Source organism: Canis lupus, chromosome 26 (assembly GCF_048164855.1).
Source record: "Canis lupus baileyi chromosome 26, mCanLup2.hap1, whole genome shotgun sequence".
NCBI lineage: Eukaryota > Metazoa > Chordata > Mammalia > Carnivora > Canidae > Canis > Canis lupus.
Window position 1 is genome coordinate 27,619,621 of NC_132863.1, and position 20,392 is coordinate 27,640,012.

The 20,392-nt window shown below is 48.4% G+C and overlaps 1 protein-coding gene across 2 annotated transcripts in view; it reads right to left on the reverse strand.

The window, feature by feature from the left end:
• Nucleotides 1–20,392, reverse strand: part of MTCL2 (microtubule crosslinking factor 2) — a 76,425-nt gene that overhangs the window by 36,017 nt on the left and 20,016 nt on the right. For both annotated transcript variants that reach the window (XM_072800902.1, XM_072800901.1), the window contains exons 2-3: nucleotides 17,584–17,808; nucleotides 11,701–11,859 (exon numbers count right to left, since the gene is read on the reverse strand). In XM_072800902.1, the coding sequence (XP_072657003.1) occupies nucleotides 11,701–11,859; nucleotides 17,584–17,781 (357 nt within the window). In that variant the 5' untranslated portion in view covers nucleotides 17,782–17,808. The remainder of the gene's footprint in view (nucleotides 1–11,700; nucleotides 11,860–17,583; nucleotides 17,809–20,392) is intronic.

The following is a 20,392-nucleotide window of genomic DNA, read 5'->3' on the forward strand; positions in this document are numbered from 1 at the left end:
TTCATTTCAGGGGGAATCCTGTCCTCATAGACTTTAACTTGGAATGCATACTAATAAACAAAATGCAAAAAAAAATAACTAAAATTAAAATTAAAAATGCATATGGGTAGAACACATCATAATTACACAGGAGGGACTGCTCAATTTTTCACTATTTAAATTGTAAGTTTTCATGCAAAATAACGCAATAATAATCATAATTCAGAAATCCAGAATTGATATGCAAAGAAATTGATTTTTTTTTAGAAATGGATACTTTTAATTAGATAAGCAAATTATTTTTTTTTTAACTTTTATTTATTTATAATAGTCACACAGAGAGAGAGAGAGAGAGGCAGAGACACAGGCAGAGGGAGAAGCAGGCTCCATGCACCGGGAGCCCGATGTGGGATTCGATCCCGGGTCTCCAGGATCGCGCCCTGGGCCAAAGGCAGGAGCTAAACCGCTGCGCCACCCAGGGATCCCTGATAAGCAAATTCTACATGAAAAAAACGTACCATAGGAAAGTAAAAGTATAAACAATACCGGGGAAAAAATTGCAGTTTATTGCACTGACAAAGGGTTAATATCCTAAATACATAAAGAGCTTCATAAAATAGAAAACAAAAGGCCAACAAACCTATATTAAAATGTCTTAGAGATATGAAAAACTGTTCACAGGAAAAGAAAGGTAAATGGCTTATAACCATAGGAAGATGTTCAACCCTATTCAAGATGGAGAAATGCAAATTAAAACTACACCCTGATACCATTTCTCACCTATCAGATTGGCAAAAATTCAATCATCTGACAATGCATTCTATTGCGGAAGTTATGGAGAAGCAGGAAAAGTCCTATATCACTGGGAAGAATGCAAAATGGCACAAGTCCTATGAAGGGAACTTAAGGAAAGGTTACTAATTTTTGTTAAGGTTAATCATTTTTACTAAAGTTTCTTGATGTTTAAAAAAGTCACTCAGGGCACGCCTGAGTGGCTCAGTTAGTTAAGCGATCCACTCTTGATTTCAGCTCAGGTAATGATCTCAGGGTCTGGGATCAGATCCTGCCACACCCCCTACCATGCACTTAGTGGGGAGTCTGCTTGAGATTCTCTCTCAGAAAAAAAATCCTTTTTAAATGAAAAAAAAAATAAATTTTAGAAGTCACTCAGTTAGATGCAAGAATCTGCTGAACACTCCTCCCATGAGAGGGGTGATTTATATTAGTAGTGCATAACTTAGGTTACTTTTGACTTTTCAAGCTCAACGAGTATTTTTTGAGGATGCTTCCAGGTGTTTGAATACATGCTTCCCCATCCCTCCACCTCTCACTCCCATCCCAGAAGGTGAGAACCACTGACTTAATCCAAGTCCCCACCTCGCTGAAGGTGGGAGAAATGTCCCACAGTAAATCCATAGTGACCTGGGACCAGTTCCTGACAGAGCTCTTGATACAGTTCCCAAGACTTGGAAGGAAAAAATATGCCCTTTGATGAGGGCCAGAGTGGAGGTAGCACAGTGGCTTTCTACCCAGAAGCACATCAGAATTACCTGGAGAAGTTAAATGAAAAATCCTGATGCTTCGGGTCCCAGATATTGTTGCAACTGGTCCAGGGTGGGTCCCAGGCATCAGTATTTTTAAATAGCTTCCCAGGTTAATTCTATTGCCTGGCCCTGGCTGGCACCAGAGAACCAGAGAAATGAACTCCAGCTGGGGTCTGAAGTCTATCTTGGAGCCCAATCAAATCCTAAAGAGACCTTTTGAAATGCAAATGTAGCAGGAAGACAGAGGCTGATATTTCAGACGCTGGGTGCCAAGAGCCGAGAGCCAGTATCTGAGAAGGGCTGATCTGGGATCTTTGAAAAGCGAAGGAGGAGGTAGGAAATGGGGTGATGCCACAGAACAGATCCCCCCACAAACAGCCCCTCCCACAAGTGGCGCCTGGGAAGCGGGTACTCAGAGGGACATCTGGGCATGGGCACGGAGTGAGGGGTGAGGTGGGGGTTCTGAGGAGAGGCTTGTGGATCTGGGTCGGCTTATCACAAGCTATGTGGGAGGGGCTGTGGCCTCAGCTGGAAGCTGACTCTGGCAACCCCACAACACAGAGTTTAGGATCCTGGGCAAACACCTTCCTCTCCCTAAATTGAGTCTCTTCAGGTGACTACAGCCTCTTCAAGTACTGCGGACTCCCTGGAGGGAGGAAATGGGGTGACAGGAAAGGGGGCCAGCGCACTAAGAGGTCCCAGCTACCACCTATAAAGGAATGAAATCATATAAAGTCTAACCCTATTAAAAAACACGGAGGGGGAGCACCAGGGTGGCTCAGTGAGGGTCTGCCTTTGGCTCAGGTCATGATCCTGGGGTCCTGGGATGGAGTCCTGCATTGGGCTCCCTGCAGAGAGCCTGCTTCTCCCTCTACCTATGGTCTCTGCCTCTCTCTCTCTGTCTCTCATGAATAAATAAATATTAGAAAAAAAATGAAGTACTCATAGTTGATACAACATGTGTGTATGATGGGAACATCATGCTACGTGAAAGAAGCCAGTCACAAAAGACCACACAATATATGATATCATTTACATGAAATGTCCATAATAGGCAAATCCATAATGGTGGAAAGTAGATTAGTGGCCACTGGGGGGCGGGTGGGTGACTGCTGATGGGTTTGGGGTTTCTTGTTGGGGTGAAGCAACTGTTCAGGGCCAAGAAAGTGGTGAAGGTTGTACAACTCTGAATATTCTGCAAAACCACTGAACTATATACTTTAAAAAGACAAGCATTATCATAGGTGAATTATATTTCAATAAAGCTGTTATTTAAAAAAAAAACCTAGAGCATGTTACCATTGTTACAAAAATAAGGGATGTGTGTGCATGCACACACACAGGATGGGAAAAGCCTGAAGAATATACAGCAGGCTGTTTACAATGAATATGCAGCAAACTCACACTTGGCCCTCTTCTTCCCCCACATTTTTTGGGGGCGGGAGAGGGACATAGTCCTCCAGCTTTTTCTTTAAATGTTTTTTGGGGGGCTCCTGGGGGGCTCAGTTGAGCATTTGCTTTCAGCTCAAGTCATGACCCCAGGGTCCTGGGATGGAACCCTGCATTTGGGCTCCCCACTCAGTGGTGAGTCTGTGTCTCCCTCTCCTGCTGCCGCTCCCCTTACTTGTTCTCTCTCTCTGTCAAATAAATAAAATCTTTAAAGTTTTTTTTTATTACAAAGTATTTTTTTTATTTTTTTATTTTTTTTCATTGTTTTTTTTTAATAAATTAATTTTTTATTGGTGTTCACTTTACCAACATACAGAATAACACCCAGTGCTCATCCCATCAAGTGTCTCCCTCAGTGCCCGTCACCCATTCACCCCCACCCCCCGCCCTCCTCCCCTCCCACCACCCCTAACTCTTTAAAATAAATATACAAAAATATTCTCACTGTAAATCTACATAACGCTAACAAACCAGAAGCCCCCCTAGCCATTTTCTTCCCTAACCCGAGGATGACCACAGCTGACAGCTAGCTGGAGCTCCTTCTCAACCTCTGGGTCTGTGTTTAAAATACTGAAATAGATGGTGCTCTTTTAGACTTTTTTTCCTTCCTATGTTTACTTGACTCTGTGATCTTTGATTTTTATAATAAGCACCTTAGTCAGAAGGAAACCCCAAACATCTAGCATTTTTAAGAAGTCTGTGTTCCTCCTACATTATTCTGCATGTTACAGAAACCATGGATACAATATAATCCCATCTTTATTTTCTAAAAATACAAAGAGAAATACACATTGTATGAACAGAGAGGAAGGCCTAAAAAGATAGAAACCAACCTGCTAACCATGGGTTAAGCTGAGTCAGGAGCAAAACTGAGAGAGATAGTTAAGAGAGGCTTCCTTCTTCTATTTTATATAGGTTTACTATTTCTTTTCTTTTTTTTTTTTTTTTAAGATTTTATTCATTCATTCATGAGAAACACAGAGAGACAGAGAGAGAGACAGAGAGAGAGAGAGAGAGAGGCAGAGAAACAGGCAGAGGGAGAAGCAGGCTCCATGCAGGGAGCCCGACATGGGACTAGATCCCGGGTCTCCAGGATCGTGCCCTGGGCTGAAGGCAGGCGCCAAACCAATGAGCCACCTGGGCTGCCCAGGTTTATTATTTCTATTATTTTTTGGATAACACATTCACATTGTTCAAACTTCAAAAAACCACTAAAGATGGTAGGTAGGCAAAATGGGTGAAGGGGACTGAGAGACACAGGCCTCCATTACGGAATGAATAGATCTCGAGGATGAAAGGTACAGCATGGGGAATACAGTCAATGGTATTATAATAGGGTTGCACAGTAACAGCTGGTAGCTACACTTGTGAGCACAGCATAATGTGCTGTGACTTGTTGAATCACCATGTTGTACACCTGAAACTAATGTAATGTTGTGTGTCAACTATACTTCAAAAAAAAAAAAAATCACAAAAGGAATACAATGAATCCAAGTCACCAGTTTTCCTGCCAGAGGCAACCCATACAACTAGAGTCTGATGTAGCCATCCTTAGTGGTAGTCTAGACCTAACATTTGTGTGCCTTTTTTTCTTTTTTTAAAGATTTTATTTATTTATTCATGAGAGACAATAGAGAGGTAGAGACATAGGCAAAGGGAAAAGCAGGCTTCCAGGAGGGAGCCTGATTTGGGACTCAATCCCAGGACCCCGGGATCACGACCTGAGCCAAAGGCAGATGCTCAACCACTAAGACACCCAGGTGCCCCTATTTATGTGCTTTTGTAATAATATTTTTGCTTCACTGAGCTTATGTTAGGGGAAAAAATGCATATATACATTTCTTTTTTTTTTAAGAGTTTATTTATTCATGAGAGACACACAAAGAGAGAGAGAGAGAGGCAGAGACATAGGCAGAGGGAGAAGCAGGCTCCCTGTGTACAGCCCAATGTGGGACTCAATCCCAGGACCCCAGGATCACAACCTGAGCCAAAGGCAGAGAGTCAACCACTGAGCCACCCAGATGTCCCTATACAAATGCATTTCAATATGTGTATGCATAAAATAGGAAAATGTACTGCAAATATATGCCCCTCCCACCCAAATAATAATTTGGTAATTACTCAGAGTAATTCCCTCTAAATAGTGGATTACAGGAGTGCCTGGGTGGCCCAGTTGGTTGAGCATCTACCTTGGGCTCAGGTCATGATCACAGGGTCCTGGGATCAAGCCCCACATTGGGCTCCCTCCTCAACAGGAAGCTTGTTTTCCCTCTCCCCGCCTGCTTATGCTCTTTCTCGCTATCTCTCTCTTTCTCTCTCAAATAAATAAAATCTTTATAAATAAATAGTAGATTACAGATGAATTTTTCCTCCTTATGACTCACTTGTACTTTCTACTAGTCTTTCTCTATTAAGATATATAACCTGTTGGGGGGAGGGGGAAAATCATAATGAGATGTTTTTAATATGCTTTTCCAAGAAAACTCACTGGACACCTTTCCAAGTGGCAGAGAATAAGCTCTGGGTGGCATGAATCTTATTAGGAAGGGAGGGCAGTGGACAGAGAAGAGGGGCCAGAGCCGCAAACCCTTTCAAGACCAGAGTAACTCCAGCCTTTTCCGGGGGGAATTGACCCTTCCTGCCACCTCATCTAAGCCATGTGGGCTCCCACACTACTCTTTGGCTCTGGAGGGAAAACAAGGCAGGCTCACAGAGCACAGAGACTTCCTCCTCTCTGCAGGGCAGCAGCTGGCCAGGCGGCCTGGGGGGCTATGGTGCCCCTCCAGGGAGCCAGGGCCTGTCAGAGCCCCTTTGTGGAGGCCCCAGGGGCAGATGTTCTGGCCCCAGGCCTCTGGAGAGTGGGAAGGAAGGGGCAAGGGAGGACAGTCCCAGGCACCAACAAGAATGCCGGTTGCTAGGTGACGGACCCCAAGGGCACATTCTTTGGCTTGGCACACATTAGGGGCTTCTCCACCTACCAGCAACTCACAAGGCTACCTTTGAGCAGCCAGGGTGGTGCCTCTAAGCATCCTTGGTCTACCGGCTTCTAGTAGGAGCATGAGCTCTGTCCTTTGTCCTTCTCCAGAAAACTAGTAGATTGTGTCCAGCATGCACAGAAAGGCTGCCTGAGACCAGCTCCGGAGGGGCCCCCAGCTCTCTAACACGTTGCCTGCTTCCATGCTGCCAGGAAACAAAGATCAACCTTCAAGGAATAAAGTGAACCTTCTGCCAAAACAGCTGGGCAGATTTTCACCAAATATGGAAGGGATATTTGAAAGGGTCTCACTGAAAACACAGACTGTGCTATGTGTACAAAATTGACTCTAGAGGGGACCTGGGGTGCATCTCAAAGACTGCAGCATTATTCCTCCAGAGCAGCTGAAGCAGCTAGAGGCTGAGTGGCTCCAGGCTGGGGGAGACACCCTCTGGGGGAGGAAGCAAAAACTGGTTTAGACGTGAGCCCCAAAGCAGAAGTTGCCAGGACACACAGCACCAATTGCAGGCATCGATTTCCAATGTAACTGCTCCTTCCAGGGACAAGGGTAGCTTATAGAGACAGTGCTTTGCTAAGTAGGCAAAAGAAACGAATCTCTTTAAAGTAAATGCTACTCTGGACCCACAGCCATGTAGGAGTTGTAAGGGAAACGAGGATAATCAGTATTCACCGAGCACACTTTACCTGCTTGTCTCTGAGAAGTAGGGATTCATATTCCTGTTCTACCTTTTTAAAGATTTTATTTATTTATTCATGAAAGACACACAGAGAGAGGCAGAGACAGAGGCAGAGGGAGAAGCAAGCTCCATGCAGGGAGCCCGATGTGGGACTCGATGCCGAGACCACGGGATCACACCCTGAGCTGAAGGTAGATGCTCAACCATTGAGCCACCCAGGTGTCCCATATTCCTGTTTTATAAATGAACAAACTGAGCCCTGGAGTAGTTATACAATTTGTCCAGCATTACAAGTAAGTAAGTGGCAAAGCCAGAATTCAAACTCAGGCCCATATGACCCCAAATTCAAGTTTGCCCTGCATCACATAGACCACTACCCAGCTGCATCAGATGACACCACCAGCAGAATCAAGATTTGAACCTAGGTGATCTAATGTCATGGTCAGTACCCATCAGAGCAGAAAGCAGGACAAAAAGCCTGTGCCAGAGACAGAGATACTCAGCTCCTTTGGAGGTTTTGAAAACAGGTAGGGCCCTAGGAAGGTACCTGGATAGGGCATGGAGGGTGGGGCAATACCCACCAGCCAGTGTGACTTTGGGAGATAGAGTCCTGGGTTAGAATCCCATCTTGGTCTTTTCCCCAGTCCCATCCATATGAAGCAGGCCACTCATTGGTATACACACAAGAGAACTGAAAACATATCTTCATACAAAACCTGTACTCAAATGTTCATAGCAGCATTATTACACTAGTCAAAACGTGGAAACAATCCAAATGTCCATCAACTGATGAGGGGACAAACAAAATGTACATCCATACACTGGATTATTATTTGACCACAAAAAGGAAAGAAGTACTGACACATACATGTCATCACAGATGAACCTTAAAGTCATGATGCTGCGTGAAAGAAGCCAGTCACAAAAAAATCACATATTGCATGATTCCATTTGTATGAAATGTCCAGAACAGGCAAATCCACAGAGTGGAGATTAGCAGTTGCGGGGAGCTGGAGGGCAGGGGGCACAGGAAGGGACCACTGGCAGGTACGGGGTTTCTTTTGGGGACAATGGAAATATTCTAGACTTAGATCATAGTGACAGATATACAACATTATGAATATATCAAAAACCATGAAATTTGACATTTTAAAATGGTGAATTTTATAGTATGTGAATCATATCACAGTTAAACTATTTTTTTTTTTTTTTTTTTTTTTTTTACAGTTAAACTATTGTCAAAAAGAATGCCACCTGTAAAATGAAGATAACAACACTAGGTATGTAGGGAAGCTGCTGGTTTCACAACAGGAGGAGGTACATAAAATGCCTGGTGCGGTGCCTGGTACAGAGCAAGCACTCACACACAGCAGCTATATTCTAATACATCACATCAACACTCGTATTGGCTTTCTGCCTAAAATACAAGAACGGGGGAATGATACTGAACAAGGGGGAGGCTGGTGTTACGATTCTTGAGCTGCAACCCAGCTGGGCAACAGTGCCACTGCAAAGTGCAGCTAGGGCTGGCCACCCTCCCTTCTCTGGGGGGGGGGGGGGGGGGGGGCGGAGAGTGATCTCCATGGCAACCACATCAGCTCAGGCCAGGGGCTCCTGTTCCCAGCTGGGTGACAGTATCGCCACAGCAACCTGTCAGGATGGCAAAGGCAGATGTAGATGAGACTCCAGCAGCTCTTGCAAAATTGCTAAGGGACCCTCATCTCCATGGAAACCATGTCAGGAAGGAGGTGGGGGTGGGGGGAGAAGGCAATCAGCAAATAAACACAGGGCCATGCCCCCTTGCCCAGATCCTGAGACACCAAAGAGCATGCCAGGGAGGGCCAGATGTGCCTTGTTGACATTGCCTTCAAAGGGGAAGTGAACCAGTATTTCTGGAGCACCTACTGTGTGCCTGGCACCACACAGGGCTCTTTACATGCTTGACTACATTTCAAATTTCACAAATAATCACCCCCTCTCCAAAACCCACCTTACTACAGCATTAATTAAAAGAATACAAAGCAGGACACCTGGGTGGCTCAGTGGTTGAGTGTCTGCCTTTGGCTCAGATCATGATCCCGGGGTCCTGGGATGGAGTCCCAGGGGGAACCCATTGGGTTCCCCATGGGGAGCCTGCTTCTCCCTCTGCCTATGTCTCTGCCTCTCTCTGTGTGTCTCTCATGAATAAATAAATAAAATCTAAATAAAAAATAAAATAAAATAAAATAAAATAAAATAAAATAAAATAAAATAAAAAAATAATAAAATAATAAAATAAAAAATAGCAAAGTCATTTCCCCTTGCTATTCCCACCGTCCCTCACTCCTTAGTTCAGTGGATTTTCCTCCAGACTTTTGCTAGGCATTTGCAGACATAAATGCCCCAAACCAAGTCTGTTCTGACGCTCTTTCGAAATAATTAGTGGGATCACACAATATGTGTGTGTGTGTGTGTGCGCGCGCGCACATGGCGCACATGCGCACCCATGTAGCCCTCTTTTTTTTTGTTAAAGACCTCTCTGCATCAGTACTTATATATCTACCTTATTCTTTTTTTTAAATTGTGCTGAAGTACACATATGAAATTTACCATTTCTAGTCATTTTCGAGTACACATTTCAGTGGCATTAAGTGCATTCACTTTGTCAAGAAACCACTATTCATCTCTAGAACTTTTTTATTATCCTAAACTGAAACTCTCTACCCCCTGAATACCAATCCCCCACTCCCTCCTCTGTCCAGCACCTGGTTACCTCTATCCTACTCTCTGTTTCTATAATTTGACTACCCTAACTAGCTCCTACAAGTGGAATCATATAATACTAGTCTATTGATGGCTGGCTTATCTCACTTTGCACCACGGCTTCAAGGTTCACCCATGATGTAGCAGGTGTCAGAATTTCAGTCCTTCTTGAGGCTTACCGAGAGTCCACTGTATGTATGTATATTCACTGATGTACATTTGGTATGCTTCTACCTTTTGCCTATTGTGAATACTGCTGCTAGGAACACAGGGGTACAAATATCTGTTCATGTCCCTGCTTTCAATTCTTTTGGGCATACATCCCAAGGTGGATTTGCTAGCTCCTATAATAATTGCATGTATAATTTGTTCAGGAATTGCCATACTACTTTATTCTTTGTAACTCCTTCATAGTGTTCTATGGTTACCCAATTTTCGTGCTGGTCATAAACTCATGAGCTGGGTACTGTTATTATCCCAATGTCACAGATGGAGAAACTGAGACTTAGAGAGGACTTGGCTTCAGGGCTTCAGCCATATCTCTGTCAAGGAAGGGTGGGGGAACTCAAGCAGGCTGTCTCTTTCTGAGCCTCAGCTTCCTCTCCTCTACAATAGAAACATGCTGAGTTGGGGCGCCTAGGTGGCTCAGTCGGTTAAGTGTCCGACTCATGATTTTGGCTCAGGTCATGATCTCAGGGTCCTAAGACTGAGTTGCGTGTCAGGCTCTGCACTCAGCAGGAAGTCTGCTCTCTCCCTCTTCCTCTGCCCCCAATCCTGCTCACATGCTCTCTCTCAAATAAATAAATCTTTAAAAAGAAAGAAAGAAAAAAAAAAAAAGAAAGAAAGAGGGACGCCTGGGTGGCTCAGCAGTTGAGCATCTGCCTTTGGCTCAGAGCATGATCCTGGAGTCCCAGGATTGAGTCCTGGGATCAAGTCCCACATTGGGCTTCCTGCATGGAGCCTGCTTCTCCCTCTGCCTGTGTCTGCCTCTCTCTCTCTCTCTGTGTCTCTCATGAATAAATAAATAAAATCTTTAAAAAAAAAGAAAAGGAGGGGAGGGAGGGAAGGAGGGAAGAAGGAAGGAAGGAAAGACACTAAGCTCCAGGGTACTCTCTGAAACTCTCCCCTTTTCACTATCAAGGGTGACAGCAATGAGATGTGTGAAGATGGTTCCCTGTGTTGTCGGCCAGGCCAAGGCGGGGTGGGGGTGGGGGGGCTGCCTGACAGGGCCCCACAGCAGCCCTCAGCAGCAAATGCCCCCAGTCTCTGCAATGAGATGCTGTTAGCACAACAGAGCAACACGCCCAGGAGGGAGGACACTGAAGGGCTGTTCTGGCCTCAGGGCTGTGGTGTCTCAGTCCTGGAACACTGGCATGCCTGCCCTCGGGGAAGGTAAGGAGTGCCCTAGAACAATGTACAATCCTAGGATACCCTCGTGAGCAGCCAGAGAGCTGAGACCCAGCTGTGCCTCTATGATCAGGAGCTACCCAAGGCCATCAGGAACACAGATCCCTGAATTCTAGAGGATTCCAGCCCCTAGGGGTCACCTAGGGAAGGCTTTCAAGAGGCATTCTGCAGAGCCCACTGGGCTCTGTGAAACCTTGAGGACATCCCTCCTTCTCTCAGGGGCTATTTCCTCATTCATAAAATGGGTACAATCACAACCTCACTGGGCCTCTATGAAAATTGTTGAGATAAAGTATCTAGCATGGTACTTAACATGCTGCATGCCCAACATTTAGCAGAAGGCAGACAATACATACAAGGGGAAGAGCTCATATGAACAAAGACAGACAGGCCAGTGCCTGGGAAAGTGTCTAATGTCTTAAAATCTGTGTCGAGGTACTGGCCAGAGGCCCGGCCCCAGCACCGCCTTCATACCAAATGGCAGCCCCTAAAGCATGTCTGCACAAGTTATCCCAGCTAGTCTTCTCAGTGACTCAGGGCATCGCTGTCCCATTCTGGAAGTGAGGAAACTGAGGCAGAGGGCCCCACAGGGGTCACTGTGGAATGCTTTCTCAGTTAATCCCCCCAACAGTTGCAGTTCTTTGGCAGATGACTGTCTCCTTCATTAACTTGTAGACTCTTGGTGGACAGGAGTCTTTCACTCACCACTGTGCCCTCCGAGTCCAGCACACAGTGTACACAGTGGGCGCTCAGGAAATGTGTGCAGGAGGAATGAATGCATGAATAAGACAGCTCTGCCAGGGAGGCATGACCGTGCAAACACAGCGCTTCCGAGCCCCTGGCCAGGTGGGGCTGGCACACACCCACCTGCCTTGGCCTGGCCCTGCAGAGATGGACCGGCCCTCACCTCTCTCGGCCGTTCCAACTCCGTCTGCAGCACTTGCTTGGCCAGCTCGGTCTCGATAAGCCGCTGCCGAAGCTCCTCGTTCTCCTCCTCCAGCCGTGCCCGTTTCTTCTCCACTGTCTCCAGCTCCTTATGCAGCCGCACAGAGATGTCCTTAGAGACCTGGGCAAGGGTGGGTGATGAGATTGGTAAGCAAGGGTGGGTGATGATCCACTTAGGCTACAGAGCAACCTCCCCCAGCAGACTGTGTCTCTCCTCACCCCTGCTTAGCAGATGAGGAAACTGAGGCACAAAGAAGTCAGTAAAGGGTAGTGGTCACACAGCCAGGAAATGGCAGAAGCAAAACCCAAACCCAGACACCCAGTGCTCCCAATGTCTGTGTCCGAGTTCAGTCTCCCCAGGAAGCTAGAAAGGCCCTGCCAGTTTTTAACAAGGCTTTTTCAATTACCTGGGGCATTCTGTGCTTTTGAGTCTCACGAGAGCCTGCGGCAGGGCCAGAGAGGCTCATTTTAAAAGTAGGGAAGTGAGCTGGAGTTGAAACCAGAGCAAGATGGTGGCCCTAGGGCCATCTGAATCACATTGCTGCCAGTGTCCAGCCCGTGACCCTGGGCAAATCATTTCCTCACTCTGTCCCTCAGTCTCCTTAACTGCAAAAAGGGTGCAGTGGTAGCAGCAGCCTCATGGGCCCAACAGGAGGACTGAATCAGCTTTGCACAAAAAATCTCGGCCCTGGGCCAGCACAGTGAGTCCTGGGGAGTGGTGATGCCGAAGCTCAGAGAGGGGCAGGACTTGCTAGAGGTCGTGGTGTGACCCCGAGGCTGGTTTCCAATTGTCTGGGATATAAAACATGCTCTAAATGACAAAGGCTGGGCATGTGTCCAAGTCATCCATACAGAAAGGAACTAACAGAGCTGCAAACACCAATCCTGGTTCCAGGGATCTGCAGCAAAAGCACCCCATTTCCTCGAGGACAGCCTGGAGATCCAACACCAGGAAAGGGGGCATCCGGGGATGAGGAAGGCCCTTCTGAGCTGGTAAATCACCACTATCCCTGAGTGGTCCAGGCACTATCAGTTGTTGAATACCTACTGTGTGCCAGATTCATTCATCTTCACCCCAATTCTGTCTGAGGCTTACAGAATAAGTGACTTGACTTGGGGTCATGCAAAGCCAGTATGAGTTGAGCTGGGAGAAGCCCCTGGGATTTGCCTGAGGGGCCAGTGTGGCCAGGGCTCTGGAGGGGCACGAGGGCTTTGCCAGCAAGAGGTATGTGAGGGGCAGAAAGCCCAACGCCCCATGCCTGCCAGTCTTGGAAACAACCGTTGCACCTCCTCCATTCCGGAAGGGAAGAGGGCCCTCCCTGGCTCTGCCCTCTGCCTGGGCCCAGGCCCAGCTCAGCACGGACCCGTTGGCAGTATGAGAGACAGGCCAGGAAAAACAACAGCCAGAAAGGAAATTCAGCACTGCCTCCCCCTGCCTCTGTTGTCCACCGTGGCTCTCTGTCCCTGGAGGTCCCCAAGGGCAACCAGAATCGTGCCTTGTCCACAAAGTGGGATGAGCGACACCTCAATATCAGAACAAGGACTTGGCACGTGGGGAAAACCAGACTGAGTCTGATTCTAGCACTGGATGTGTGTGTGACCCCCACAGCAAGTTTATTTATGGATTCGGTGTCGGCGTGGTCATTGGTAAATGGAATGGATACAGCCTACTCCCAGGTGCTGCTGTGAGGATTAAATGACACAATCCTTGGGCTGGTGGCTAGATCATCAAGAAATAGAACTTTTTTTTTTTTTTTAAGAAATATAACTTTTTAATGCACTGTCAGGATCACTGCTTCACCTCTGTGCACTTGGCTGTGGTTCCCAGTCTGAGGCTACCAGGTCACCCAGAAAGCCCCTGTCCTGATCAATACTCCATTCACTCATTCATTCATTCATTCATTCATCCTGCTTAGCCGTGGGGGCAGGAGTCATGGGCCAGAATGCTGAAGACCCCGGACCATGCCTGGGTTCCTTCATATCCCTGTGTCCCAGCAGCAGCACACACTCTAGCACACCCTAATGCCGAGTAAATGCTGGAGAGCAAACAAATTCAAGGTTCCAAAAAGTGAAAAGGGAGGGAGATAAAAGAATGACTGCAATATGGGGAGCTGCACCTACCCTAACTAGATTAGGGACGCGCCCCTCAACCACCCAGCCCACCCACTGTCCACAGAGGGCTGTGTCCTCGACTGATGTGAGGGCTCAGCAGCAGGTGGCTTCTCCCCTTGGGGCCAGCTCCTCTCCATCTGAGGGGTTGCTCCACCTACCGCGGCCTCAACTTGGGAGGCGACACTCCCCACCAAGAAATCATGATCCATGTGGATTCCCGGATCCTCTTGGGTTCATAAATGACTCTGTGACTTCATCCGTTCCAGGAGTCTGGACACTCCTTCCATCCCATTCTCCACAGGATCTCCTTCCCCAACTGTCCCCGACCCCCAAGGGTTGCTGTGTCAAGAACGCTCAACCCCAGGCAGCTGACGGGATTCCAGCGAGAACAAAAGAGCCCTTAATTTCAGATCCCACAGAACCCCGCGCCCCCAGTGGAGGCCCACAGGAGCAAAGAGCACAGTAGCCTGGAAGGCAGGAGTCTGGTGGCCTCAGCCTGTCCTTTCCTCTCTCTGAGCCTCAGTGGTCCTGCGTGCCCTCGCCTCTCACAGGTGATTTATAGAATCAGCTGTCACTTCCTAACACCATGTGCCTTTCATCCCCTTGGGAAGGGCTTGATTAATGCCATTCTGAGGTGTGAAGAGGAAAGGTCACTTCCCCAAGGTCACACGGCTAGGCAGCTACAGAACCAAGGGTTGAAATCCTGTGGGTCAACTCTAGAGTTCTGCTCTCCACCTAACCCTGTTGTTGGCCCAAAGCCTGAAGACATTATATTATTATCAGCACTAAAAGTATTAATAACGGGGCACCTGGGTGGCTCAGTGGTTGGGTGTCTGCCTTCCGTTCAGGTCATGATCCCAGAGTCCTGGGATCGAGTTCTGCATCGGGCTCCCTGCAGGAAGCCTGCTTCTCCCTCTGCCTATATCTCTGTCTTTCTCTGTGTGTCTCTCAAGAATAAAAAGAATAAATAAGTAAAATCTTAAATAATAATAATAATAATAATAATAATAATAATAATAATAATAAGCCTAGCAGTGGGTTCACTACGTCAGATGCTCACAGGGCCCCACCTGCTTGTCTCATTTCATGCTTTTATGGTCCTCCCAACTACTCCCAGGGCTAGGGGACTGAGATACTATGGGAGGTGAAGCAGCTGCAGCTTCCGGACACCAGGGCAAATCCCCAAAGCACAAACAATGCACTCAGCCATGAGGTCACTGTTTACAGCACTGAGGCCTGTCTCCTGCCAAATGCAACCAGCAACCTCCAGGCCACAGCCCCCCTGCTCATCGGGCTTCTCAGCTCATGGGCCTCCCTGTCACTGTCACTCCGAATCCTCAGGGAGGGGGAAATGGGTGGTGGGGCCTGGGAATCTGCATTGAGAATAAGCACTGCAGGGGATTTTTATCCACACAAGCGGGTTGAGATTCTGGCCCCCCCTGCCCTGGTCTTGCCCCAGCCACTTGCCATACTAGTGCCTTATAAGTTCTTCTCCCAAACAGTAACACCACAATCAACATTTGCTCCTTTGCTGGGTGAACACTCCACACCAGATTTCATGGCCACCCCACTTTTACTTGAACTATTTCATTTTATCCTCACAAAAATCTCTACAGGTAAAAACTAGTTTTATCTCCATTTACTGAGGCTCAGAGCTGTGAGGGAGCTTAGCAAAGGCCACACACCAAGCAAGTGGGAGAGCAGGTCTTTGCAGCGCCGTCTCCCTGCCTTCCTTGTGCTGGGCAATGTTCCCCCTGAGGCTCTGTGGGGCCTGTGAGCCATGAGGGCCACAGACAGAGACAGCCTGAGGAGGGGTGGATACCAAAGTTTCATTTATGGCACCTCCACCAATAACCAACCTCCTCGACAAAACCACTGGAACTGCAAAAGCCCTAGAGATTTGGCTGCTCTAAGCCCCATATTTAACAGAAGAAGAAACTGGGGAACCTGGGTGGCTCAGTGGTTGAGGGTCTGCCTTTGGCTCAGGTCATGATCCCAGGGTCCTGGGATCAAGTCCATCAGGATCCCCACAGGAAGCCTGCTTCTCCCTCTGCCTATATCTCTGCCTCTCTCTGTGTGTCTTGTGAGTAAGTAAATAAAATCTTTAAAAATAGTAATAATTGGCTATCCTTTACAAAAAAAAAAGGAGAAACTGAGGCCCCAAGCAGTGGCCCAATGTCAGTCTGGGCACGAGCCAAGGAGCTAGCAGAACAAGTCAGAGAGTCCCCAGGGATACCCAGATCTGGGGTCCCCTCCCCAGCTGGGCCATCAAGCCCTCCCAGGAAATACCACAACTCTGAGAACCCCTAAAGTGCCTGAGAACAAGCCTAGCACGCCGGGCAGAGTGCAGTGGCCAGAGGCATCCAGCCAGGGCCTGAAGAGATGAGCTCAGCACTCCAGCTGCAGGGGCAGGGAGAAGAGGGAGAGAAGGGGGCAAGGTGGATGCTGATTGGCCAGTTCAAATCCCAACAGAAGGGGCGGCTTCCCTGTGCTTGGAGCAAAGAGACCACCCCCCTCCCACCCATACACCAGCTGCTCTCCGCTCCTCCCAGGGAGGCGCAGGCGAGCTGGCCCAGTCGGTCCTCCTCCCCCGCTTATCTCTCTAAGGCTGATTCTGGTGTGAAGGCCGCAGATCTCCAACCACCCAGGCCCCAATTCTGCTCGGTCTGAGCTCCCGGGGCTCCTCACCCCACCTCCCTCTAATCTAGGGCCTGGGGTTTGAATACCTGTATAACCATTTATCCAGAGGGCTGCCTTGTCAGGGAGCTTTGGCCCTGGGGGTACACTCTTTCTGAGCTCAGTGTTCTCATCCGCACAGCAGACGTAATCCCAGGGTGCACACAAAAGACATGGGAAATGTGAGCCTGCCTATGGCTCCCGGTTTACCCCCCGCCCCCCAGGCCCTTACAGAGAGCAATCTCTCCCTCTGCATTCCTCCTCTCCACACCTGGCTCAGGCCCCCTCCTCCTTCAGGTCACCCCTGCAGGAAGAGCCCCCTAGAGCCCTCAGGGCTGCACCTCCATCCCCAGCTCCAACATCCTCCTGCTCACACTGGGCCCCACCAAGATCTCAGCCCTCAGCCCAGGGCACACAGACAAGAAAGAGGTCTGTTCTTCTAGAGGCCCCTCCTGTCAGCCTCCAGCTCATCAGCAGGAAGGGGAGGTCAGATACGGGAGGCTGATAAGCCTGCACTGTACCAAGTACATACCAAGTGTCATGTGACCTTGCATAGGCACTTCCTTTCTCTAAGCCTCACTTTCCTCATCCAGAAAATGGGACTAATAATAACAGCTACAGTTTTGAGTGTTTACACAAACACTCTCTTCTAACCCTCATAGAACCCTGTGAGGCAAGGGCTGCTATGATACTCATTTTACAGATGAGGAAACTGAAATTTAGGTGACATGCTCAAAATCACCAAATTTAATAAATTATAAAAAAAATTTAAAAAACAAAGAAACCTCCACAGATAGTGAGTGTAGTGAGTGCAGGGACAACTCAGAGCCCAGCATGTGGTTGACACTCGGAGTGGCTGCCTTTAGTAGGATTCACATTTATGATATCCCTTTGGAGCCCCCATGGGAAATGGGTCATCAGCTCACGATGGATCCCCCCTTTACAGATGAGGAAGCTGAGGCCCAGAGAGATAGGGTAACTTGCTCAAGGACACACAAGAAGCAAGGTGTGGGCTGACCCAGGCTCGGCCGGGGCTTGGGGAAGGCCCAGAGCTTACCTTGACATCCTGCTCCAGTCCACGGATGAGCTCCCCATCCACCTGGCCAGTCTGCGCAGCACGGAGGCTGCGGCGCTCAGCCTTGCGCAGCCGGTACTGCAGGATGCGGCATGTCTTGCTGGCCTGGTCTAGCTGCTGCCGCAGCTCCTGCAACTGGTACACATCCTCCTCCATGTAGACGTCCCGCATCTCCAGCATCTCAGCCCGCAGCTCCTCGATCTCGTCCTGCAGGGGGAAGGGGATGGTCAGGTCACTGGGCCCTGTGGCAGTGGCCTGTAGGTCTGGCGGCAGACCACACCCAACACTCTCCTAGGCCCCTTGGAGGCCTGGGTGTGGGAGGACCCCGAAAGACATCTAGGTCCTCATTCTCAGAACCTGTGAATGTGTTACCTTACATGGCAAAAGGGACTTTGCAAAGGAGATGAAGCTAAGGATCTCGAGGTGGGGAGATTTTCCTAAATTATATCTGGGCAGCCCAATGTAATCATGAGGGCAGGCAAGGAGAGCAAAGTGGGAAAGGTGACATGATGACAAAGACAGAGGTCAAAAAAAAAAAAAAAAAAAAAAAAGACAGAGGTCAGAGAGACACGTTCTGGAGATGGAGGAAGGGCCACAAAGCGGGGAATACAGGCTGCCTGCTGGAAAAGGGGCTAGATCCTCCCCCGGAGCCTGGCTGTGTGGCCTGGCCAACAGAGCTCTGCTAACACCTTGATTTTCAGACTTCCAACCTCCAGAACTGTCAGATAATAATCTGGGATGGTTTTAAGCCACTCAATCTGTGGAATTTGTTGCAGCAGTAATAGGAAACTAACGACTCTGGGGAAGCAGGACAGGCTCATTCAACAAGCATCCATGGGTACCAACTATGTGCCAGACCCTGTGCCAGGCACAGGGGTGGAAAGGGACAGCACAGACCCTTCTGCATGGAACCCCAGATCACACTGGTGAGACACATGATAAACCAACAAATTAAAAATCCAAATAAGGGTAGCCTGGGTGGTTCAGTGGTTTAGTTTAGCGCCGCCTTCAGCCTGAGGCATGATCCTGTAGGGCTCCCCGCAGGGAGCCTGCTTCTCTCTCTGCCTGTGTTTCTGCCTCTTTCTGTGTCTCTCATGAATAAATAAATAAATAAAATCTTTAAAAATAAATAAATAAATAAAAATCCAAATAAGAGTCAAGAAACAAAACCCCACACTGAGGTAATATGCTAGACTGATGACAAAAGGCCATGTCCAAGGACATGGTCAGGGTGGCCAGCTCCATAGAAGGGACATTAGAGCTGAGGGAAGAAGGAACAGCCATGCAGGCAGACAGAAAGGGAGAGGTGACTCTAGGCAGAAGGTCTGCCTAAAGTGTGTGCAAAGGCTCAGAGACAGGTCAGAGCTCAATGTGTCAGAAGTCAGCAAGGTGGCCCGCGTAGCAAGAGGAGGGTGGGCTGAGGCTGGGCAAACACACAGGGGTCAGTCATCTAAGGCCGTGGAAGGCCAAGTAAAGAGTTTGGGTTTTAAGCGGAGGGTGTTGGGGGGATGATCTCACTTCCTCAAGGCAGCTTCTGACCACCCGTCATCAGCTCCCAGATGTCCCTCACTTCCCCTTTGTCACCACGAGCACGTCTGAATTCTCTATCTAATCGTTTGTCTTCCCTTTAGTGTGAGTATCTGGGGGGGCTGCCCCACGTCTACCCTGCTCCCTGCTGCATCCTCCCACACCCAGCACAGGCCTAGCACCCCACAGGCTCCCAACAAACATTAATTGAATGAATGAATGCACGTCCAGTTATGCAAACAACCACAAAAAAGACACACCAACCTGAAACCATCATTGGACAGAATGTAAAGGGATGAATGAGGGAACCCAGCAGGATAATTATGATGTCTAATAACAAATGTGGAAACTGAGTCACAAATAGAAATATCTACTCTTAAGTAAGATTGTACACTAAAAAGAGAAACTGAGTCACAGGGGAGGAATGATCTGCCAAAGGCATCCCTGAGGAGCCAGAGAAAGCCGCCAAGGGCAGTACTGATGAGCGCAAGGCAGGGGTAGGTCGGAGAAGCAAAAAAACAACTGCAAGTCCCAGGGAGAAGCCACCATCCAGACAGTGTGTTCACTAGCCTCTGCACCTTCCTTTCCCCAAAGAAAGTGGGTGGCTCCCTCTGGGGGCATGGCCTGGGGTTGCCCAGAGCCCCCCAGAGACTGGGTGGGTCAGTTTAATTCAGGAGCCGTGTTAGGAAACAGGCCAGTTCTCAGTGTGAAAGCTCACCTGTCTGTTTGATTCCTGTGGACTATTTCTCACATGGACAGAAGATGAAGAGGGAAGGAACAGGTATCTGATTCTCCCAACGACAGATACCGTCTGGTTCCCACCATCAACTCTAGGACTTAATCCCCACTTGCCACCACAGGCTCCCCCCTAGGGATGGCTTCAGCAATGTGGATGGCACTGCCTACACCAGCTGCTGAAGAAGAGTCACCTCGCCAGGACCCCGCCTCCACCTCCATCCCAATACACACACAGACTCATGGCCACCATGCCAAGTGGACAGAACTAAAAGTGGAAAAAGAAGAAGTGAGACAGTCAATGATCACACCAGTCAAAAGAAATGAGGAAGTGAAGAGTCCACATACCATTTCATCTGGTGGATTAAGGAAGCATAAAGGAAAGGGCACGCAGGAAGTATGGGCCAGTCGGCTAAACCCAAATTAAGCCAGCCTCCAGAGGCGCCTGTGTTCAAATCCCCACAGTGCTATGGACTAGCATCACACTTATTCTCACTGCAGTCTCGTTGACAGGTGACAGGGAGGATAT